Here is a 25,237-nt window from a genome sequence, read left to right on the forward strand (position 1 = left end):
AAGTGTTGATCTTTCTATTTATATTGATGCCTATCTTTGTATTGCACCTATAGAAGATCTGAACATTAAATCCTTCCTCTAGCTACACTGCATAGCATATTCATAGCAATCATGTTTCACCACAGCTACTACTTACTTCTTGAGATAAGCCCTCTGGGCTAAACATTGAGTGTTTATAATACTCATAATCAAACATAGGTCTAAAATTTCCTATTATTAAGCTATACCCACAGCTGTGCTTCTAATACTACTTCTGCTTTTCTGGAAACTCTCACTAATATATTCTATACATATATTATACTGGGAAATTACACAAGAAACCAAATGCATTTGACAACTACTGGGTGTGTTTCATGCAGTATCCAAAGTCTCATGACAGTTCCTCAAGGCTGTTATTAACTTCCTATAGTCTTAGAGAGATTAAATAACTCAAGTCACAAAGCTGGTGGGGATCCAAACCCAAGTTTGTCTCACTTCAGGCTCTCCCCATAAAAACAAAGATATAAAATTGTATATCTAGTACAACTAATTAAGGAGAAATTCACAAACTGAAAAAAGACAAGCATTCACTTCAAATTAACTTCATAACTCTTAGAAGAAAATAAAATAAGTTTCTTGTTTTTTCTTTATTGCTATGATTCATGTAGTTGTTTACCAGATTTTGGAAATGAGCACTTTGTTATGCTCAGGGTGCGTGAACATTACTTTCCAGGGATGTGCTCTCTGTTCTAGTTCTGAAAACATGAACTATGCTAGACGCTGGGAAGTGACACACGGATTTTGTCTTTGAAAAACAAAGGATGTCTGCTGAAGAGGTGGCAAAGAAGGACTTATACCTCTGTGGAAAGGCATCAGGGTGAGAAAGGATCAGGGTGACCAGAAAATTCTGTAGCAAGAATATTTGGTAGGAAATATCAGTAACACCCAATAAGCAATTTACTTTGGGGCTGAACATTGCTAATTTTCTCACTTCCTGTTGTTCTTTCGCATTAGCGCCTAAAAGTGTTCAAGTCTTTTACAGCTTAAAAGCAACAATGACAACAAGAAACACCAAATCAATCCTCTTTGGCTTTGGGTTCAACCAATTGAAAACAATGCCAGAAGCCTTCCTTTCCCTAAGCCTTCCTTTTCCGCTCTGATATAGGGACTATTAAATTTCAGGGAGGAAAATATTCACCTCTCTTATAGCGTTTTACACTTTCAACAATTGCTTGTGACTTGCACTGATCATCCTGTGGAAAACCATTTCTTACCCATTTTTGTGTTGCCTCAATGCCTTATATTCAAAATATCTGTATAAACTATAAGTTACTGTATCTTAATTTCATATGGTCTGAAATGATTTCAGATTTTTGGTAGTAAGCCTTTACATTTCTTATGCCCAATGTTGGCCAATGATCTATTGGCTTGGAAATGCTTGTTGTTGTAAAATTTCCTGACCCCTTTGGGCCTTTCAAACCTGCCTTACGGCGCATGACTCCAGCCCGTGTACCTGTTCTGTGAGACCCCTGCAATGCCCTTCAGCAAATAGGAGCTACCTTCAAATGTGTAACGTATTCAGTAGATATTTAGCCCACAGCTGATATTACCACAAATCACTAAACAGGGTCATATGAAAGGAGCCAGGGAGACAGAAGCATGAACTATGAGAATGCTAGCATTGTAAGGAAACTTTGATACCATTTAATACAATCTCTGATTTTCCAGGAAAGCAAACACAAGCCCTGTGAAGTGAGGTTGTTCAATCACCCAACTAATAGAAGGTTTTGTGGGTACTGAAACTCAGGCATCTAACAGGGTGTCTACCTGTCATGAGCATATTCTGTTAAATGACCTTAAAATGTCATGAGTATTAAACTGTTCGTTAACAATCAAAACGTTAGAATGATTACAATTGTTTTTGAATGCATCGTAGTTTGAGTTCTCAAGTACAATTGCATATTAAGTTTTATGCTACTTGAAACATGTATTTCAAACCTTTTCAGGAGAAATAATACCTCTTTATTGAAAAAATTACTAGAAAACATAGATGAAAAAACCCTGATATTTGCTGACACCTTAAAAACAGTCTACATATGTTACGGTAGTATATTTAGCTATTTTATGCATTTGGTTTCTTGCATAATTTCCAAAATGTTCTAGAAGACAGCAATACTTTAAATGGAGTCAGCTGGAGTTTTAAAAAGTATTTTAAGAAAACCACAATCATCTGTCCTCTTGACAGAATGTTCTAGAAGACAGCAATACTTTAAATGGAGTCAGCTGGATTTTTAAAAAGTATTTTAAGGAAACCACAATCATCTTCTGTCCTGTTGCATTCTGAAGAGCTCTGACTGGCTAATATTCATCTTTGCTTAGGTCTTAATCAAAAGATTCAAAGCTACTGTTAGATTGAATTTAATTAATCCAAAAACCACAGAAGAATTTACTTTTCACTCCCTCCAACATTTTGTTTCTCCTTAGTCATAGGAGGTAACTTTCTGTGGAGCAGACCATCTGTGAGACGGGGTAAGTGTGGGTTAAAATGGTCAGCTGTGGTTCTGTCTTTATCATGTGGTTCTTCCATGACAAAAGAGGCTGTTTATTTGCTGGGAGAATGTTCTGTTGTACCGGGCCCTGTGTCTATCTCCAAATGATCACACTTAGTTCAGGAACGCTGACAACGTCCCAGACACAGAGAGGTTACTCTTCTGCTTAGGACTAGGGAGTGGTAGAGTAGGCATTTTCTATTTATTCTCTAATGATCCAGCATCTGCTGCCTGCTCAACCCTGTATGAACCCTGGACATCTCCACTGACACAGGAAATCTTCTGTGTATTCATAACGAGTCTGGATTTAGCCTCCATTCTTGTTAGGTAATTTTTGAGCATAGTGTTATGTTCATGGAGGGAAAGCTGTGGAAGTAAGCCTTAACCTGCCTGATGGCTGCTTCTCAATAATACCTTGCCTTTCATGGTGCTTCATATTTTTCAAAGTGCTTTCATATATATACACACATATGACTTAATCACAAAAACTGGGCAAGTGGTGTGGGAAGCAGAATTCTAAGAAGGTCTCCAAGATCTCCGCCTGCAGTGTATATTCCCTGAAAATTCCCCCGACCTTGAGTGTGGGCAGGACCTGTGAGTATGATGGGATTACAGTTAAGACTGCCTTAGCGGACTTGAAAGAGTCTCCTGCTGGCCGTGAAGAAGCAAATAGCTGTAAGAGGCCCCGTGAGCAGGCCACGTGGTGAGGGTGCCCGTGGAGCTTAGGATGATCCCCAGTAGACAGCTAGCAAGAAAACAGGAATCCTAGTCTTCAGCTGCAAGGAGGTGACAGCCAGCAACCTGAAAGAGCTTGGAAGTGATTCTTCCCCCAGTGTATCTGGATGAGAACATCATCTGGCTGACGGCCTGATTTCGGCCTTCTGAGACACTGAGCAGAGGACCCCGCCTTGACCTCTGGCCTACAGAACATGTGCAATAATAAACGGGTGTTGTTTTAAGCCACTAAATTTGTGGTAATTTGTTATGAAGCAATAGAAAGCTAATAAAAGCAAAGGCAGATAAGACCATAACCATTTCACCAACAAGGAGACTAATTCAGAAAGATGAACGGATTTGCTTAATTTTATTCTGAAAATTAGTGACAGGACTGAGATTAGTACCTCAGATCCACATTTATACCCGAGCATTCTTTCCACTGTACTATAATGCTCCACACAAATGAGTTTTACTGGTAGCTTTTCTTTACCTCTGCCCACTAACAAGGTAGAAATTGAAAGTATAATATATTGTCTCCTTGCATACAGCTCAACACAGAGTAAAGCAATGATTTTTATTAATTCTCACATCAGTTCTGTAGTATGATGAAAACAATCATCAAAATCATGTTAAATGTCAAGTTGATAATATTTTAAAAGAATCTTGAATCAAATGTCAATCTTCATCACTAAACAAACAATAATCTGAATAGTTAAGATCGGGAAATGTTATTGGTAATTCTACCCACTTTTTGTATTGTTTCTTTGGTAAATTATTTTTGAAAACGACTACAAAATTCTTTATTTTGAGACAAGGCAAATCTAGGCCTTTGTGCACCATCATCGTTCCCCAAGCCTGAAAAACAAAAGAGAGAGAGCAAGAGGAAAAATTAAATGCACATTCATGGGCTTCCCTGGTGGCACAGTGGTTAAGAATCCACCTACCAATGCAAGGGACACAGGTTTGATCCCTGGTCTCGGAAGATCCCACATGCCGTGTGAGCCAACTACTGAGCCCGCGAGCCACAACTACTGAAGCCCGCGCGCCTAGAGCCCGTGCTCCGCAACAAGAGAAGCCACTGCAATGAGAAGCCCGCACACTGCAACGAAGAGTAGCCCCCCCACCCCGTGCACAGCAACGAAGACCCAATGCAGCCAAAGATAAATATATAAATAATTTTTTTTTTTAAAGAACATTCAATTAAGAATTCCTTTTGGCCAAAGTAAAATTAAGCCCACAGCAATTTACTTACTTGGCCACATTCTTTGCAGATTATCTCTCCATTTGTTTGATAGTCAGCAAACTTTGTTTGCAGTGCTTTGTTTCCTCTCACAATGTACAGTTTCCTAAAATTATCAAGGAATCAGAATCACCCCTGAGAATTCACACAGGACCAGTATGCAGCACATGGTACGCATTGCTGGGCTTGCCACCTGTCCACATGCATGCACCAGCCAGCACCTCATCCCTTCTTCCAGATCAGCAGGCACCTCTCAAGGGGTATGTGGCCTTTTGTAGCTTCTTTCAAGTCTGCTGATTACTTTAACTAGACTTAAGTTGTTCAAGAAGTTGAGAACAAATATGAGCATTCACAAACTGATGTGCCTTGGATGCAAGTGGTTTTCACTTCTCCTTTCCTGCCCCAGTGCATATATTTGAAAACTGTACACGAAATAGGGTTTATAATTTGGGGGCTGAGAAAGGAAAGTTCTGAAAAATAATGAATCTCATTTGTACTATTTTGGAAGAACATTTACAATACAACCTGCTTCATCCCTTATAAAGAAATTTAAAATTAAGTCTTCCTGGACTTACTTGAACTCTGGTGTCATATTGACATGGTGCATCTTTTCAATTACGTGGATATCTTCTCCAGAGCAGGCTAGCACACTACAGTTTTTACAGAGAAAACTTATGAATGATGGGTTGTCCTTGAATTGCTTTGCAATACTTCTCTTGACTTTCATTTTCTTTTCCAATATACTTTGCATCTGTAATTCTAAAATCTGCATCAAGAAAAGAATATTCAATGTGGTCTTTTTCATAGTTTCACTGAAGTAAGTCTCCTGGAATTCAGAGATCTTAGACAGTTATGAAAATGTACACTTGACTCATGAAATTCTATACTTGGTCTAGAAATAGAAGTAATGAGGTGATGGCCCCCAGAGAATTTAGTATAGAATCTTCCCCTGTAATCACAGAAATATGGAATCCTCAGGTGTTCAGAACACAGCCCATTCCATTTTAGAAAAGTTCTGTTGTGAGAAAGTCTTTGGCAATATTAAAAAAAAAAAAATCCCTCTAAGCCCCACCTCCGTTAGTTTTAATTCTGTCTCATAAAATAAGTCTAATTTTTCTTCCACATGGAGTCTCTTTAAAGAACTAAACACTGTTACTTCATCACCCTTAGTCGTTTCTTATCCATGATAAGCCCCCGGTTTCTTTCATTTTTCTTCATATGTTGTAATTTCCAGACTCTTAGCTATCTTTATCTCCTCTATACATTTGTGACAGAAAATACTAGTTTCCCACTCAGCAGCCATTCTTCATAGGAACAGAACTATAATTTTATTCTGAGTGGAAATATGCCAGCTAAATGAGGACATTTCCAAGCCAGTGGTCTTTGAGACATAAGAAGATGTTGAGTGAAATTTCCAGGAAAGTTCCTTAAGTATCAGATAGTTGGCATGGGCACTGTTGCCTTTTCCATCTTCCTCTTCCTTCCTTCTTAGAGTGAACATGCAGCAGCTGAAATTCTAAAAGCTTTGACCTTGAGAATGGAAGCCAAATAATAAAAGGGCAGAGAAGAGAGAGAGAGAGGAGTTTTGGCTTCCTCATGACGTCATGGAGCGATTGTATGGGTCTAGATTGCCCACTGCCCACATTCTTTATATGAGAGAATAACTCCTTAAATTTTTATATCCCCCATTCTGTGGCTAGTAGAGAAACTTATCAATATTTCAGAACAGAGAAAATATAGGTTGTGAGAGATATAAAACCTGAGGTAGGGACTGGCCATTTCTCATACCTATACAATTTCACAATAGAAAACCTAGTTCTTAAATAATTTACCTCCAAACTAAACCTCTCAGAGATGACAAATTTATATTAAGTTGTGGAGGAAGCCATTGTTTTCCTTAAGATCGAAGGAAAGTTTTCAGTAAAAGTAAACTACCAGTGCTGAGGAGCAAAGCTGAATGGTCCATCTCTTTGGCTCTCGCCTCTGTGTTTTAGACCTTGATTTGAGGCAGCCATATTTAGCACAGAAAAGAGAACAAAACCTTGCAAGTGAGCCTGCAGGCTATGACATAGTTTAATCAGACAAGTATGAAGACTTATTTCCCATGTAAATTATAACAATGTAATGAATTGAAGTATTCTGTTCTTTAAAAGTTTAATTAGGTTGTTCTTGCAAGCTATTTACAGGTCAGGGAGCTGGTGCAAAGATGATTTGGCATACAGGAACAGATACATGTGGGCAATTAAGAAACACCTATGAGCTTGACAGAAAAAAAGGCAGCAAAACCGAGGTCAGTGTTTGGAAATGTAATCAGGACACCGGAAACCAAAAGAGTAGCTCTAAACTAGTAAAGAATATGAAACAATTAGAGGGGCAAAAAGAGAAAATAAATCATAACAAATATATGGGAGGCACAGCTATGATCAAAGCCCAAATAAAATGTAAAAATGTGGCAAATGTTGTTGGGTGAAGGCCAGGGAACATGTTTAACACCTTCAACTTGCTCCCAGAAGTCTGATTTGATTGAAGAAGCTTTCGGTTATGTATAAACTCAGTATAGGACATGGAAAATAAACCTCCCCTTATGTGTCAACTCTCACCATTGATTAGTGGTTGCCTGAAAGTTGTGTTGAGGAAGTTCTTAAATCAGAAGAAAGGAGTGCTTTGACCTGGTGGCAATGGGTGCTGGGGGCTTTGTATAGAGTAGTGGTGGCATATACCCCACGTCATTGCCATCCCTTCTCTGGGGTTGTCTACCTGGAGTAGTTTCAGGAGAGTAGGTCTCTTAGCCAAAGGAGACCTAAAAATATAGTCCATTCCGGGGCCCCCAAAGGGACTGGGTCTTTTTCTAGAGATTATCTGGAAAAATGTGACTCATAAACTCCAGAGATGGTTCTAGAGTTTATACAGAACAACAGGTCTTGAAATATCAACCTTTGAAAACATCCCACTTGACTGATTTATTTAGGACTTTAAATGTAAAACAATAACTTTCCAGGGGTATTATATGGCCACAAATGTTTGATCTGACGCCACAAAATGTTTGGTTTGCCTTATATTTAAAGGGGTTTTAAAATATAAATTCATGTAGAAACCTGGCCAGGAAACCTTGGAGTTGGTTATAGCAATGCACACCAATTTGAAAGCATCCCTTTTGTGAAACTCTATTTAGGGTAGAGCCAATTCCAATGTTAAGAAACTAACATTCACACCCATATGCAAGGGTGTGAATTTTCTTCTAAATGGATTGTTTGCTATTATAGTAGTTACAGTCTTTAATTCAGTGGTATGGGGGATTTCCTGAAATATTGTAGAACTACATTCTTCCTTCACTGCATTCCTCTCACAACTCAAATGACTCCATGTTAGTAAACTGAGATGCAGCTAGATGATATATGATGTATTTTCTTACCATTCAGGGCTAGCCTCAATGTCTCTCCCTCTAAGAAGCCTTTCCCAGACACCAAACCTAAAGTGCTCATCTAGAAGCTTGTTTCACATTGTCCTGTTACAATTCTCCAGCTCTTCTTTCCATTCGATGTATAAGTTGCCTTATTTCTGTTTATTGTTTCCCCTCCTCAAATCTCACCATGTACGTACTCGAATATAAGTTTCATGCAGCAGGGGTCTATCTGCGTTGCTTGCCGCTATGTTCTGTTTCTACAATGTTGCCTGACACACAGTAGGCACTTCACAGATATTTCTGGAATGAAAAAATTGTGCCTGTACCGATTAGACCCGACCAAAATGACCAGGTGGGGTTGAACGAGTGAGTTGCACTAGTCTTTCTGGATTAGGGACAACCTAAATTTATATTATCAAAGTTTATAGAACGGCTCCCTGACAATTTCTGCCCACCATGGATCTTGATTCTCTGTATGTGAATCTGGACTCAGCACAGCTCAACAAACTGGAATTTATAATTCAGCACAATTTCTGTCTGGAGACTTAGCCACAGAGATATCAATGGTAACCACAGGCAGCCATTTTCAAGGGAAAACCAAAATTCAGAGCTGGCCCAAAACAATACCTTATGAGCATACTCCTCTGGTTTCATATTTTGAACACGGTCTATAGCCTTATACATCATTTGCTCTCGGAAATCATTAACTGTCTCACGTTCAATAACTCCTGAGCCTCTTTGGGCAACCAGGACGTAGGTGCTCTCGTCAGCTCTGGCTCGACCACGACTCTGAGAACAGAAAGAAATCAAGTCAATGAAGGACTATGCCTTGCTGTGAATGCTCCCATTTTTGTCCTGGAATGATATTCACTGCTCAGTCTCCCAGTCCTCCAATGATCCCTCTATTCTCTGTAAAGTTAATTATTTTTCATTCTTTATTAGTCGGCTATTTCAAACTCAAAATGCACCTTAATGCAGAAAAAATGTTCTAGAATGAGGGTGGTTAAGTCCCCACACCAGCCCTCAAAAGCCTCAATAACACAAGACTGTCCTGTCCTGCCTTTCTGTTCCCCGGGGCACCCCTCTCAAACCCTGTGAACCATCATCAGTGGTTTGGGCTGGGGAAGTCCCACTGCCCCCCACCTCGTAGGAGGGATGAATGGGGAGAAGGGCATCTCTGACCTTGCCACCAGAGCTGTGGAGAATGCTGCTCTGTTCCTGGCATCCTACCTTCAATGTTGAGCACGTATTTCCATGAAAACGTGTTCAACATGGTGATACATTTCTATAGTCTTCTGTATAAAGTGATAATATTTAGGTACATTTTCAGTAAAAGAAAATGTTATGGCCTTGCCCAGGAACCTCACTATCAACTCTAATATCATCCTCGTGAAAAATGCATTCTGAGTAGTGAAGCACTGAATAACACATGGACCCCTGAAATCCAAGTATTTCTTAATTTGGTGGCTGTCTGGTTATCTGGTTGATTTCTATTTTCGTAGGAAAACATATATTTTTAAAACTATGTGTGCTGTTTTACTAAAAGAAAACAAAACAAGAACACAAAATCAAAATTAACATAATCGAGGTATTTGAATTTACCTGAACCATGGCTATTTCGTTAGTGACGAGACCATAACGGATAACGATATTACATTCTTTAATATCCAGACCTTCTTCTGCCACTGTGGTAGCGATAAGCAGATTTATTTTTCCCGTGCGAAATTTACTAATGACTTCTTTTTGTTCATTCTGAAGAAACATTTTAGTAAATTAAATGTTGTAACACTAAACACATTAAAATCTTCTAATTAGGAAAAGAAATATTAAATTGCAACTGGTCAGTGTAAATTAAAGGATTAAATCATACACGGATTTGCTGCCATCTGTTTTTGGCATTGAACAAAGACATGATGGTGAGACAACATTTGATATCCAATCTGGGATTACTATACAATGACAAAAATATTTCCATCCTCCAGTCTGGAGGTGGGAAGGCCATCATTTATGCCAAGGAAACAAATTGATGGGTGACTTGGGAGAAAGAAAGGAGATGCTTTCAGTTGAGAAGAGGATACAGCAATGAGAAACTAAAATAGGCTTTGCTTTTTACTATTGATACATTAATTTCAGACTCTTTAACAGAGGATAAGATGCAGTGACAATTTTAAAGATATAGTTGAATTTTGAGTCACAGAGAAAATACACATGGTATACTGCATTTGGTCATTTTAAGAGACATTCAAGCAAAAAAAGAAAGAAAGAAAGAAAGAAACATTCGTGGAAGAAACTGAAAACATTGGCTGCCTCCAGTGAGGGGAGCTGGGAGACTGGAGGACAGTGGTACATCCTGTACCTTATTAATTTTGAAAGAGGTAAATATTATACCTTATTAATTTTGAAAGAGGTAAATATATTATCTGTTCAAAAGGATATAAATAAAAATGAAAGATGTTATTAAAAACATAATTAAAACAGCTATATTTGTGAAAAAATCTGAATTTTGAAAGTTAATGTAGGTAAAGAAATCAAATATACACTCTAGCCCTTGCATAGGAGGAATGATTGAGCATAATTCTAGCTCGACGTGGCCAGTAGAGTTTTATTTTCATAACCATTCTTATCAAAGCTGTTGGTCCAGTGGCCTTTGGTGCACATTCACCCTATCTTTTGCCCCCAAACATTAAACAAAAATACACCTGTCAGACAAACGTATGTTCTCCTATTCCCATCCCTTTCCTTTCAGAGGCAGCATGTCAGGTGTCTTTATTTGACTCCTAACTGCTGGAGAATCCTGCAGAAAGATCACTCTCCAGTCTTCTCTGAAAATTTCTCCTTCTTGCACTCATATCCACTGATAAAAACTTACATGTTTTTGGATTTTAGCAGATGTTTTTGCCTTCATTCACAGGAGTAACTTTAAAAAGGAAAATTTCAGAATTTTCCATCTCTTTTCAAAAAGGAGCTGAGGCCACATAAAATCAAAGTCTTAACACTAAAGCTAATAGAATAAAAACTTAGAAACAGGACCAAAAGTGAAAGAGCACAGGTGTATTACTTGCAAGGATTAACACATAGGCTGAGAAAATGAACTTCAGTTTTGCCTGTGAGTTTCCTGGAAGCTAGGGCAAAAAGGGAAACATATTAAGTAAACCAGCTCTCATCATAAAAAAGGATGTAAACTCCTTACCCAACGAGGGGTTTGTTCTTTGAAAGAAAACAGTGCATTCTCTGGCATAAACTTTAGAGGCAACTTTAACATGAGTACATGTAGAGAGTATACTGAGAGTTATTTCAAGAAAGACTCTTTTTCAGCAAACATGAAAACAGATTTAGTTTGCTCCAGTGGACCAAATGATGATGAGCATAACAGAACTGAAGTGTCCCCTTGTCCAGTAAGACTGAGGACCAATATGACTTCAGAACATTTTACTCTAACAAGCTATCCTGGTTTCACCCATGCTTATAATCTCTATGACTGTCTTTTTTCTCTCCCAAGTGTTTTTTTTAATACTGTGCACAAAAGTAGTATAATGAATTGAAAACAAAACAAAACAAATCTTAAAAAGGAAAAGAAAATCTCTCATAGTCCCAAATCTCTAACACATCAAATGTCTTAATTTTTCCAAGTTCCCTTAAAGATCTCATTCTATGCAAACATATTTTACATAATTCTAATTATAATGCACACATTTTTGTGGGAATTTGATTTTTCCACTTGATATTATATTGCAACAATTGTTTTCCCATTTTGTTACTAAGTTTAAATGTCAATCATTTTTTGCAAAGGAAACTCAATCTAGAAAGTTCCTCCAAGAATGTGGAAAAAATGATTCCTAGAACAATGGTTAGCCTATCAAATACCACAGATTGATTGCTATTAAACAATTTTCTTTCAAGAACAAGTGTTTCATTCCATTAAAGTATTGGTGGGTTGGTGGGAAGATTGATGAACAAAAGACCACAACTAAACTGGGAAGGGAATAACGGCATAAGGAAAAAAAAATCCAAAAGGATGTTTTCACCTGTGTCATGGGCTTGAACTCACTGCTGTGTCCAGCTCCAATCAGATGGTGGGCTTTGACTCCTACTTCTGCAAATTTTTCATTTTCAGTAATCCACTGGGAAAGGGCATATGCACTTTGTCGTGTTTTTGTGAAAATTATTCCTCGTGCTGATTCCTCGGCCCTTGTATATTGTTCCATTATGGTGTTTCTCAATTTGGTCAGCTTTTCATTTTCATGTTCTGGGTTTACAGCCAGCTTTTTCAACATTTTCTTATTTTCTTTAAGAAATAATTAGTTTATTTATTTTCTTTTTTATTGAAGTATACTTGATTTACAATGTTGTGTTAGTTTCGGGTGTACAGTAAAGTGATTCAGTTATATATACGTAAGTATTATATATATTCTTTTTCAGATTCTTTTCCATTATGGTTTATTACAAGATATTGAATATGATATTACAAGATATTGAATATAGTTCCCTGTGCTACACTGTAGGACCTTGTTACTCATCTATTTTATAAATAGTAGTTTGAATCTGCTCATCCCAAACTCCCAATTTATCCCTCTCCCACTACCTTTCCCCTTTGGTAACCATAAGTTTGTTTTCTATGTCTGTGAGTCTGTTTCTGTTTTATAAATAAATTCCTTTGTATCATATTTGAGATTCCACATATAAGTGGTATCATATAATTATTTGTCTTTCTGTCTGACTTACTTCACTTAGTATGATAATCTCTAGGTCCATCCATGCTGCTGCAAATGGCATTTTTTCATTCTTTTTTATGGCTGAGTAGTATTCCATTATCTATATCTATCTATATCTATCTATCTATCTATCTATCTATACCACATCTTCTGTATCCATTCATCTATTGATGGACTTTCAGGTTTCTTCCATGTCTTGGCTATTATAAATAGTGCTGCTATGATTGCAGTGTTTGCATCTTTCAGAATTAGAGTTTTCTCTGGATATATGCCCAGGAGTGGGATTGATGGATCATATAGTAACTCTATTTTTAGATTTTTGAGGAGCTTCCATACTGTTCTCCATAGTGGCTGCACCAATTTACATTTCCACCAGCAGTGTAGGAGGACTCTCTTTTCTCCACACCCTCTCCAGCATTTACTATTTGTAGACTTTTTAATGATGGCCATTCTGACTGTGTGAGGTGATACCTCATTACAGTTTTGATTTGCAAGAAATAATTAGTTTAAATTAGTAAAATATGTGAATAACTAACTGGAAGATTTTATATAATGAAGTACTAAGATGTTCAACTACAGTTAGTCTTGTGCCATATCTAATAATTAGGCTAGTCTTTAATATAAATTTATTGCAGTCATCTTGACAATAAAACCAGATGACCAAATGATTAATTATGATCATACAGCTCATGGCTACTTAATCCCATCAATCAGAAATAGCCCCAATATGAGGGGGATTTCTTCTTTCACAATGAAAGATTATTTTAAGAGGGACTTTTGGAGAGCTCTTGAGAAGCAGTGTGTTCATGCCAAAGAGGTAAATGCATAAGACCATGCAAAAATGTTACACTGATTCTTACCCCAAAATAAACTCATGAGAAATCCATCTGTCTCGTCCAGCTTCAAAGGTTTCTTTTCATCACCCGCATCTCCATTATCTTCACCACCATCATCACTCTCATCACTGTCATCTCCTAGGACTGCAAACTTCTTTTCTTTCTCATCGTTGTAGAAAGTTTCAAGGTGATTATATGCATCAATCATTCGGATTGTATCATTAATTTGTAGGGCCTCATTGTACTTCCTCAGATGTTCTGCACAAACACGATCTTTGCGATTTCCTTCTCTTGCAGCTATGAAAAATATGTTATGTGGAGTGAAACAATGATAGAACACCCCCTCAACTGTGCTGTGGACTTGAATACGTTTATGATACTGACTCGAAAATAGGCTTCACCATGTTTTTGAAATGAGCAAATTAAGGCTCAAAACGTGCCATGAGCACTAAAAGGGGGCAAGTTTTTTGACTCCTAGACTTGCTACTTGTATTCTGCATCAGCAGGAAAATATACTTGACTCATGCTGACTCAGAGGAATGGCATGAAAAACATATCGTTTGCGTTTGCATTTGGAAACAGAGACACTGATATTTATCTTAATATTTTAAATATACAATAAGTGAAAGACTCTGGAGATAAAGAGAAAATGAATTGGTGCCTCTTTCCCTAGATAAGGAATTAGAACGTGTTTATCCCTGTCCTACTCAGAACACAGAAATTCCATTCCCTATTACACTTACTTTCAGTTTGCTTGGGAATATGTGATCTGGAATCATGGCATAAACATGGGATAAATTGTGTTATGTCAAAACCCAAATTACCTTGTTTTTCCATTTGAATGAGCCATTGTTCATAGGGTTGAGTTCCAAAATCTGACATTGGACTAATTTGGCAAAAACTTTGAATTTTTGTCATTATTTCTAGAAGTTTATCTTTAAATGGATCCTAAAAACAAATTATACACTTATTCTTACATGTTTATATTGCTGAATGAATAACATTATCGTTGTTAAAATAATCCCCATGTTATAACAAATTTGATTCAGAATCTTTGTCTAGACAAAGTAACAAGTCACTCTGATCATTTCTTGGTACACTGATTTTTTTTATCAGCTTCTCTTCTACTTCCAGCCTCGAGCCACACCACACCAATACCAGGTATCCCTGCTGGAATTTCCAATTTAAAAGTTTACAAAAGTAAAATTAATGAATGATATACACTTTGAATGCTAATAGTAATTTAAAAAATATATATTAAAGTAATGCCCCAATTATTTAGAAAGCTTGTAATTTAATTTAGAAAGCATTCCTTTTTGAAGAACTGGTTTTAGTATTATTCTACCAAAATAAAAAGTTAAAAGGTAGAGTTTTGAAAAAAGCCAGACACAGAAGAGTACAGACTATAGGATTTCATTTATATAAAGTTCAAAAGCAGTCAAAAGCCATCTTTGGTGTTAGAAGTCAGGATAGTAGTTATCCCACGGGGGGTGGGTGACTGGAGGGGAGAATGCGAAGTTTTGAGGGTTGTGGCAGTGTTCTGTCTCTTGATCTGGATTTTTCTTTTTTTGGCCGCACTGCGCAGCATGTGGGATCTTAGTTCTCCAGGAATCGAACCGGAGCCCCCCTGCATTGGAAGGGCAGAGTCTTAACTACTGGACCACCAGGGAAGTCCCTTGATCTGGATTTTGGTTATACAGGTGTGTTCAGTTTATGAAAATACAGCAATCTGTACACTTACGAGTTTGAACTTTTCTGTACGTGTGTTATGCTTCAATAAAAAGTATAACCAAAGTTAATTAAGTTAAAAGGTAAGATGGCAAATTCTTTTAAAATATACCCTGAGGGGACTTCCCTGGTGGTCCAGTAGGTAAGACTCTGCACTCCCAATGCAGGGGCCCCGGGTCTGATCCCTGGTCGGGGAACTAGATCCCACATGCATCCCTCATGCATGTCGCAACTAAGAGTCCGCATGCTGCAACTAGGAAGTCCGCATGCCGCAACCAAGAAGTCTGCGTGCCACCACTGGGAGCTGGCACAGCCAAAATAAATAAATTAATTAATTAATTAAAAAAGAAATAAATAAAATAAAATATACTCGGAGGATGTTGTGGATTTTTTTTTTAGACTGAAGGTCAAATATATTCATTATCACATACATATAAATGAGATAAACATACCAATTAAAAGGTAAAATGCTGTGAGATTTAAAACTCAGGTAAGTCCTACGTACAAGAATCAAACATTTATAACATTCTCAAAATGAAAAAATTATATACAAGAGATAAATTATATAGGAGAACAGATTAATAACTATTACTTTGCTCTTTTATTGAGATATAATTGACATATGAGGCTATATTAGGTTTTTTTTACATCACTTTTTTTTTCACACACGCACACTGTATTTTATTTTTACAAGAGATAAATAAACTGACACCAAGCATTGTAAATGGATGGCCACAGATGTTGTGGATTTTTTTTTAATGATTATGATTAGAAACATGCATTTAAACTTATCACATAAAACTGAATAAGTAACAAAAAGTGAAGAAAAATAAAGTACATTCAAATGTGCTACTTCAGCTGGAATAGATAGTGCTGTTTTTCAGAATTTCCAAAAAAGAATGACCTATGGCAATTGGTTGCTAACGTTAGTTCAGTTCCTACATTTCAAACACAATGTTATCTGTTATGCATATTTCATAATTCAACATCCTTATGAGGTAGATTTGCAAAGATTACACTTATTATCAAGTACACACAGCTAAAATTTATGATGCTTTTTATATTTTACAAAAGAAAGTACTGACATAATGTACTGGTTATAATGTTCAAACTGACTCTCAGTTGGTTTTTATAATCAGTGAAGGTGTTCATCACAAAAATACCATTAAATTAAATATTTCACTGCTTTACTGTAAGTATTTTCATAAGAAAGTAAATGTGTCAGGTAGGTAGGATTCCCATTATCATTGCCAACCGTAATCTGTTGCCTCTCTTCAATGTCAGGAAATCAATTCTGGAATTCATCAAGAAAGTAAAAAGAATAAAAGAAACTATGGTGATCCCTCTAGTTTAGCCTTACAACCCTCCTCATCCCCTCCGCCACCCCCACCCCATCGTGGCTCATATGCAGTCAACCAACTACTGAGCTACTCTTCATACAAACTAGAAAACTGAACGAAGAATTGAAGAGAGACTTCACAGCAGTGCTTTGTTGCCCAATATCAATAAAAAAGGAATAACACTGTAACTTTTTTGCTAAAAATTTAAAATAACATTCTTCAGATGGTCAGTATAAATAACCTTTGCATCGTTCAGTTGTGAACCATATCATCCATCAAATGAATATAAAAATTTAAGCACATACTTCTTTGGTGTCATCTGCGATTACGAACTTTTTACATGGCTCCTTTATTTGGTCTTTAAGTTGATCAGTATTTTCTTTCACGGTTTTAATGGTAAATGCATCAAGATTGGCACATATCTGAAAAAGAGACATTTTTCAATATTCAAATACTTTTCCCTTTCAATTGATTCAATGTAGAATTCTTTCTCATGTAAGAAGTAAGTAGCATGATTTGCTAAACATAGCATTTTAGTATTGCTTTACTGTGGATCTGACTAACCAAAAACATTTATTCTGATAGATTAAAAAAAGAACTTCTAAATCAAGTTGGTGAAAATTTCCAGAAAAAAAAGTATTTATTTTCATTCCTTACATTCCATTTTCCAGCTGGAAAAATTGACATGGAGGGAGTACAGAAAATTGCAGAGATGGGAAGAGAATGGTTATGAGCTAACCATATTACCTGAGGCATTTTAAGGGTCATCTTGACATCCATGGATCATATTACCACTTTCCTCTACATATAAAAGCGGGCAGTGCAAAGACAGGAGCAGCCAGAGCCCATGTGCCTGGATGTGGATTGGAGTTAGTCCTTACTGCCAGTAATAAATTATATGTTGGAACCAATAATTGTGCTCTTGTCTACTCTATGATTTTTACTGACTTCAACTTAAAGGGACTTAACATACAAATGCAACGCCTTGGTGCCAACATACTTTGTGAGTTACTCTGAATTCATTCAATGCTTGAGATCAACAATAGTACTTTATGTGTTGTTACCATTTGGGGGCAGCTGACAAGAAATACACCTTTAATTAAAGGTTCTCATATCTCCATTTTCCTATTTAATTTGAATTGCCCAGAATCCGAGTATCACACAGAACAAAAAAAGGCACAGAAGAAAATATACAATTTAGAAACTCATGGAATGTGTATAAAAATTAGAAACTTTCATAGTTTATGCATATTTCTATATCAAGTAGATCATTAAGTTTAACAATAGGGGTAGATATTTAAAAGAAGGTATTTCATTTGTCCCAATTTTTCACTAAGTACGTTTGCTTTCCACAATTTTTGTGATATTGTTCTGTGTCATAGTTGTTTATTAAGGCACTTACTGTTTTGTAGAAGATTGAGTGCATTTACTTTGAAGTGTATAGATTTCACTTAAGTGATGATCATGGAATACCATCTTTCATGCACGCCATGGCACTTGGACTTAATCTTACCCAAGAAGCACTGGCATTTCCTTTAACTTTGGTTTTCTTGGTTATGCATAAAGTTAATGATTTACTTACTTTTAAAATGTGTTCTTCAGCTTTGGCTTGCTTTCTGGCCCCTCCAACACCTGGTGATGCTGTCAGTCCCAGTATCTGAGGTAAGGGAATCACTGGTTTGTCTTCTTTCTCTAGTCTGTTGTTTTTCAACTTCTGGTTCAAATAACGCCTCATGATGTTATTATAGACTTCTTCTTTGTTGGTGTGATGGCATTCATCAATAATGATGAGAGAAAAGTCTTAAAAGAAAATTCAAATGGTTCATTTGTCCATCTTGGCAAGGTACAGTGTAAAAGTACCTTTAAGCTAGGAAACTGAGCAGCCAAGCACCTTTCACCTTTTAAGGGGAAATGTAACTATCCTAGCCAACTGTATATACAGATGTTTGTGTATATTAATCATGAAACTATCCCTGTTAGACACTATCCCCACTTAATAGATGAGTTTTGGAAAATTTATAGATCTAAAAATTGTTACGGGATGGACTTCAAACCCTGGCTTATTCCTCAAAACTCTCAGGATTACATTTTTGTTCTTTAAAAAATATTTAATTTTAAGTTGGTGAATTTTATTTTCATTCTATCAAATGAAAAACATGATTTAAAAAGGAATAATTTTACCTTGTTTTATCATTGCATTTAATTATTATGATTATATATACTTCTTTCCTTACCTCTCTCCAACCTTTTCTTCCCATCCCCCACAAAATAGAAAGGATTGTATTTATTCTATGGAGAAGAAGGCATATCTTACAGGATCCACTAATATGTAAAAAGAACTTGTCAGTAATTAAAAATACGGAGTGAATGAAAAGTCCAGTAAGTGTTTGATTTAACAATGATATTCTTATGCAGAATAAAGTGATCTAATTAAAAACTTACCCAACTTTTTGTTTGCTTCCCTAAGGAAGAAGGGTTTGAATGAAAACTTAAGCAATGGAAGACAATCTAAATCAAAATTATCGAGTGGGAGGTTAGGGTTAGCAGATGTAAGCTTTTATACCTAGAATGGATAAACAAGATCCTACTGTACAGCACAGAGAACTATATTCAATAACCTACGATAAATGATAATGGAAAAGAATATAAAAATGAATGTATTATATGTAGAAATGAATCATTTTGCTGTACAGCAGAAATTAATACATTGTAAATCAAGTATACATCAATTAAAAATTGACAAAAAATAATAAATCAAAATTAATCAACATTTTAAAAATTATGTAACTAATACAGCCTCTGTTACTACCTTTAGTATAACTAATTCTTTTTACAAAAATAAACATTTCAACCAACCTGACAACTGTACACCATCATCTTCGCCTTCTTCTAAGTTTAAAAGGGAGTTTTCAAGGATTTGAGCTGTACTGATAATAACATCATGAGACTTGACAACTTCTGGAAATGTTATTTTCAATTGGGTATCACCACTTAATCTAGTAACATGATACCATTTCTTCAAAAATGGTTCGAACTCTTTGCGGAAGAGCTGTTCAACTAATGGTACCTTTAAAAATGCCAAAGTTAAAAAGAGAGAAAGAGCATCGTCAAACAAAAGGAGTATTGATCAAAGGCCTACTATGTGTCGAGCATTAACAGAGGTGTTTGCATTATCAGTTAATTAGGTGTAACAACCTATCCATCATTCCATTCATTCACGTGTCAGTAAGTATTTATTGAATGTCTATTAGGTGTAGACATTGTGTCTGGGACACAAAGATGTTTAAATTATGGTTCACAACTGTCAGGAATTCATTCTAGCTGAGCACATGGACCAAGAATCAACAAAACAAAACAAATTATCACAACACAATGTGATCATTCTCCCATGGAAACACATAGAAAGTGACAGCAAAATGGAAGAAGCAACTGACCCCTCAAAGGAGGGGTTTAGGAGGAATTTTAATCTTGTAAACCATGGGTCAGTGAAGAGATAAACTGAAACTAAGGCTGAATAAGAAATAAATTTTGAGATTGTAAAACAGGGTCAAGCTATAAAGGGCTATGAACACCAAGCAGAGTACTTTAAATTTTGTATAACAGTTCATAGGACCCTTATGAATTGTTCTGTAGAGTTATTTTTTGGGAATCAGGCCAGAGGCAACCTGCCTAAGGAATTGGAGGAAGCAGAAAACCAAAGGTGAAGAGGCAAGACATTGCCTAAGGGAAAGGATGGCGGTGAAAGGATGGACTGCTGGACTAGCTTTGGTGGCTGAGAAAGAACAAAATATCAGGTTCCTTAAAAAATAAAAATTCAGTAACCATATGATTCAGCAATCCCACTCCTGGGTGTATATCTGGAAAAGATGAAAACCCTAATTTGAAAAGACACATGCACCCCAGTGTTCACAGCAGCATCATTTACAATAGCCAAGACATGGAAGCAACCTAAATGTCAATCAGCAGATGAATGGATAAAAAAGATTTGGTATATATACACAATGGAATATTACTCAGCCATAAAAGAGAATTAAATAATGCCACTTGCAGCAACATGGATGGACCTGGAGATTATCCTACTAAGTGAAGTAAGTCAGACAGAGAAAGACAAATAATGATATGATATCACTTATATGAGGAATCTTTAAAAATGATACAAATGAACTTATTTACAAAATAGAAATAGACTCACAGACATAGAAAACAAACTTATGGGAGTTCCCTAGTGACCTAGTGGTTAGGATTCCGGCCTTTCACTGCCATGGCCCAGGTTCAATCCCTGGTCAGGGAACTGAGATTCCACAAGCTGCGTGGTGTAGTCAAAAAGAAAAAAAAAAAAAGAAAACAAAAACAAACTTATGATTACCAAAGGGGAAATGCAGGGGAGGCATAAATTGGGAATTGGGGATTAACAGATACACACTACTATATATAAAATAGATAAATAATAAGGACCTACTGTATAGAACAGGGAACTATGTTCAATATCTTGTAATAACCTATAGTGGAAAAGAATCTGAAAAAGAGTATATATTATATATATATATATATATATATATATATAAAAACAGGTGTTGTACACCTGAAACACTGTAAATCAATTATACTTCAATTAAAAAACAAAACAAAAACACCAAATCGGTGAAAACTCTTTCAGAGAGGCTGTCCAGTGAGTACGTTGGCACTGAGGTGACTCCACCTGATGGTTGACTCACAGTATTTTCACATTCGCTAACAGGTCAAAGTGCAAATCTCCGTGAAGACCCTGACCTGCAAGACCATCACCCTGGAGGAGGAACCCAGTGATTTCGTGGAGGATATAAGTGAAAGCTAAAATCCAGAATAAAGAAGGCATCCCCACTGGCCAGCAGAGCTCATCTCTACAGGCAAGCAGATGGAAGACAGCCCCACTCTATCTGACTACAACTTCCAGAAAACATTGCCCTTGCACCTGCTCCTCTGTCGGAGGGGTGGCTGTCAATTCTTCAGTCTTTCATTCACAATGCCCAAATGATGGCATTACTCCTTGTTCTACCCCAATTTACACTTAGAAATTACCAGCTTCGGTAATAGCTGAACATGTTCAAAGTGTTAATAAAGGTTTTGTTGCATGTAGAGAAAGAAAGAGCTGACTCTCTGTATGTTGTAGTGCCTGCTGAAGGTGGCTGAGTTGACACCTCAAGGCTACACATCACTAGTCATTCAGAATAGCTCCTATACTGGGGAAAGGAATAACCAGGCCATCTTGAAGGTCATATCCTAGGAGAATTTGTACAATGGAAGCCCAGGAGTGTACAGTGTGGCAAATAGAGTTGGCAGGAAGAGTCTCAAGGCCAAACATCAAAGAATGTGCATTATACTCCTCATCATTTAATTCCCTGATAATGTGATCAGTGGTTATCTTTCTGCAAGGTATGCATTATTCTTTTTTTTTTTTTTTTTACCTGAGATGAACTCCAGTTATGTGAAAAATAAGGGCTGGCTGATCCTCCTGGCTGGAGAGAACCGTGTAGGAAGAACACATCTTTGTATTATTATTTAGTAGAAATGTTGAGGGCTTCTAAGAGTGAATGTGGAGGGGAGAAGGGGGTTAAATGGAATCCATAAATTCCAAGGAAACAAAGTGAATCAATAACCAAGTTTGGTAAGTGAAAGAGCATAACACAGCGTAGAAAGAGAAATTTTCAGTTAGTGGTTCCCGCCTACCCACCCACCTCCAACCCCAAAGTGAAGTCTCTTGTCTACTTGCCACAAAATCAATTCAGAGATTTGGAAAATACAGACTCCTCAGCCCCACCCAAGAACTACTTAATCTAGGGACCGACCATCTCTGGGGACTGAGTCTTGAAGCTTGTGCTTCTTTTTTTTTTTTTTTTTAATTAATTAATTTATTTATTTATTTATTTTTGGCTGCATTAGGTCTTTGTTGCTGCGCGTGGGCTTTTCTCTAGTTGCCGCGAGCAGGTGCTGCTCTTCGTTGCTGTGCGCAGGCTTCTCATTGCAGTGGCTTCTCTTGTTGCAGAGCACGCTCTCTAGGCGCGCGGGCTTCAGGAGTTGTGGCTTGCGGGCTCTAGAGCACAGGCTCAGTAGTTGTGGAGCATGGCTTAATTGCTCCGCGGCATGTGGGCTTTTCCCGGACCAGGACTAGAACCCGTGTCCCCTGCATTGGCAGGTGGATTCTTAACCACTGAGCCACCAGGGAAGCAGAAGTTTGCCCTTTTATGAAGCTTCCAATATGACATTTAGGTCTTTTTAAAATTTGAGAACCCCAGCTCTTATCTTTCTTCCACAAAGTCATTTCCAATTCACTTTTCTAGAACTATTCTTTTCTTTCTACTTATACAAGAAAGAGGAAATAATCTAAGAAGGAAGTCAGCAAAAAAGATTCTGGGGAAGAGAAGGAAAATTAAATTTAGTGGAGATAGCATGCTCCAGAGGAGAGAAAGTGAGCTCTGAAAACAACTGCTCCAGCTACTTGCTTATTGTGTGACCTTGGACAAAGCTCTTAATCATCTCGATTTCCACATTAATAAAGTCAGGAAAATATTAACCTGTGGTGGAATTGTTATGAAAATTAAATGAAATAGAGGCTGATATATTGCCAGTACTAAGAAAACTTCCCTGGTATTTCACCATCCTTTTATTCTAGCAGTGGAGAATGACAGAAGGGAGGACCAGTTCACTTCAGAAGAAAAGCATTCAAGTCTCAGCTCTGCTGCTAATTGGCTGGATGACCCCTGACAGGCCAATTAAAGCCTCAAAGCCTCTGTTTCCTGATTGGTAAAATGGAGATAATTATGGTTACTTCAAAGAATAGCTGTGTGGTTTTAATGAGATAATATAAAGTGTAATACAATATTTATTATTATATTAATACATATCTCTCATTTCCTAGACTGTAGATTCCTTGAGGGCAGGATCTGCATTTGATTTGTCTTTAAATACTCTCATGTTGTTGAATGATTTAAGAATCTCTATACTATGGAGTGGCATAAAAACCTGAGGTTCTGCCCATAAAGGGTGGGCCGAGATCTTCCAAAGAAGCCGCATCTTCTGATCTACAGAACAAAAAGACAGTGTCACAGGTGGTAGCAGGTGTTGGAAATCCTGTGACTCACTTTGGGTGGTGTTGACTTCCTACTGAAGGACACAGAGAGAGCCAGATGCAAGCCTGACATGGCTAACTGGGAGGCATGGGGGCCTCTTGGAGCCTTTTCCTGAGCTGTGACAGAGTGCCTGCCAAGACTAATCAAACCCAACTGCTACCCACTTCTGCTGAATCATATGGGGCTGCATTATAGCATCTGAAGGAACCTGGGACTTCTCTCTCATGATGTTGAAGCCCTAGATAGGAAATAGAAAGTCTGGGAACACAGGTGGTGTTTTCATCTTTCCCTGCCTGTAAAGGTGATAGCTTTGGAAAGGATGGAGGGTGATAAAAGTAAATGGTGTTAAGAACAGGATTTCTCCTTCCTAGATCAAGGGTTATAATACCTTGCCATTGGGCCAAATACAGAATGCAGGTTATATTGACTTATTGGGTCTGAGATTACCGGACTCAATCAAAAAGAATTAAAGCTGAAATTACTTTAAAATTCAAAGAAATGGGATAATAAAGTAAACGATTATGACATAGATGGAAGATCTAGTGGAGGGATTTCTAATAATTCTTAGGGAAAAACAACAGGGAAACAGATCAGGAATTAGACCCATGTCCTTAAATGTCTACACAACAATGCAATGAATATGAGTAACTAATGAGGATAATTTAACATTTAAACATGGCTGCAAATGTGCATTTGTAAGTATCACCTCGATCCAATGGGACGAAAGATTCGCAACCAGAATACAGCACTGAGAGGATAAGGAGTTATACAAAAAGGAAGGTGCGTGAGATGCATACAAAAACGTGAGACCTGAAAAGATCAATCAAGATGAATAATATGAAAAAAATAAATGTAAGTATTTGCATTTAGGCTCAAAATTAACTGCACAAAAATAACAAGAGAGGCCTAGTTTCACAGATTTTCAAATGAAAAGGAGCTGAGGATTCTTAGGTTATAGAAAACTCCAGACGAGTCTGTGGTGCCAGAACTGGTGACAAAGACAAACCCAGTCACGGACCAAATGTCACGTCTTATCTCTCCTATACTCTGCACTGAGACTATATCTATAGTATTTTGTCCAGCCCTAGACACTGTGTTTTAACAGGGTTTTAGATAATGTCTGGAAAAGTATGAGCTCTCAGGATGATTAAAAGTCTGGAAACCATGTTATATGAAGAACGTATAAAGCAACTGGAAGTATTTATCCCAGGAAACTAAGAGAAAAATCACTTTAGGGTCACATGATGCAAGCCTTCCTTCTCCATGTGAAGGGTTGTCATAAGGCAGAAGAATTAAGGCTCAGCTTACTCTGTATAATCACAGAGGAATGAACACTAACAAATCAGTGTGTATTCCAGAGAAACAGATTTTGATGAATGCAGGTAGGGCTTTCCAGCAGTGACAGTTGTTCAAAGAATGGATTGAGGACCTCCTTGATATGAGAAGTTACTCAGCAGAGGTGAGAGAACCACTCAGCAATGGATAAAAACTGGATCTCGAAGGAGTCTTTCAACTCTAATAGTCGATGATGCGGTGACCCAATAAGGGAAGAAAAGGAAGGTGATGAATCAAAAATAATTCATAGGTTTTGAGGCTATGTGCTTCGGAGGAGGTAATATAACGAACA

General features: G+C 37.2%; 1 protein-coding gene across 2 annotated transcripts in view; it reads right to left on the reverse strand.

The window, feature by feature from the left end:
• Window positions 1–3,681: 3,681 nt before the first annotated feature.
• The window catches only part of IFIH1 (interferon induced with helicase C domain 1), a 55,504-nt gene continuing 33,948 nt past the window's right edge, over window positions 3,682–25,237 (reverse strand). Inside the window, exons 6-16 of one of the 2 annotated variants that reach the window (XM_065880797.1) lie at window positions 19,361–19,571; window positions 18,087–18,304; window positions 16,810–16,926; window positions 14,261–14,384; window positions 13,461–13,733; window positions 11,914–12,173; window positions 9,491–9,640; window positions 8,516–8,677; window positions 5,061–5,251; window positions 4,498–4,591; window positions 3,682–4,100 (exon numbers count right to left, since the gene is read on the reverse strand). In XM_065880797.1, the coding sequence (XP_065736869.1) occupies window positions 3,921–4,100; window positions 4,498–4,591; window positions 5,061–5,251; window positions 8,516–8,677; window positions 9,491–9,640; window positions 11,914–12,173; window positions 13,461–13,733; window positions 14,261–14,384; window positions 16,810–16,926; window positions 18,087–18,304; window positions 19,361–19,571 (1,980 nt within the window). In that variant the 3' untranslated portion in view covers window positions 3,682–3,920. The remainder of the gene's footprint in view (window positions 4,101–4,497; window positions 4,592–5,060; window positions 5,252–8,515; window positions 8,678–9,490; window positions 9,641–11,913; window positions 12,174–13,460; window positions 13,734–14,260; window positions 14,385–16,809; window positions 16,927–18,086; window positions 18,305–19,360; window positions 19,572–25,237) is intronic. The other variant, XM_065880798.1, reaches the window with a different exon arrangement.

Source organism: Phocoena phocoena, chromosome 7, assembly GCF_963924675.1.
Source record: "Phocoena phocoena chromosome 7, mPhoPho1.1, whole genome shotgun sequence".
Lineage (NCBI taxonomy): Eukaryota > Metazoa > Chordata > Mammalia > Artiodactyla > Phocoenidae > Phocoena > Phocoena phocoena.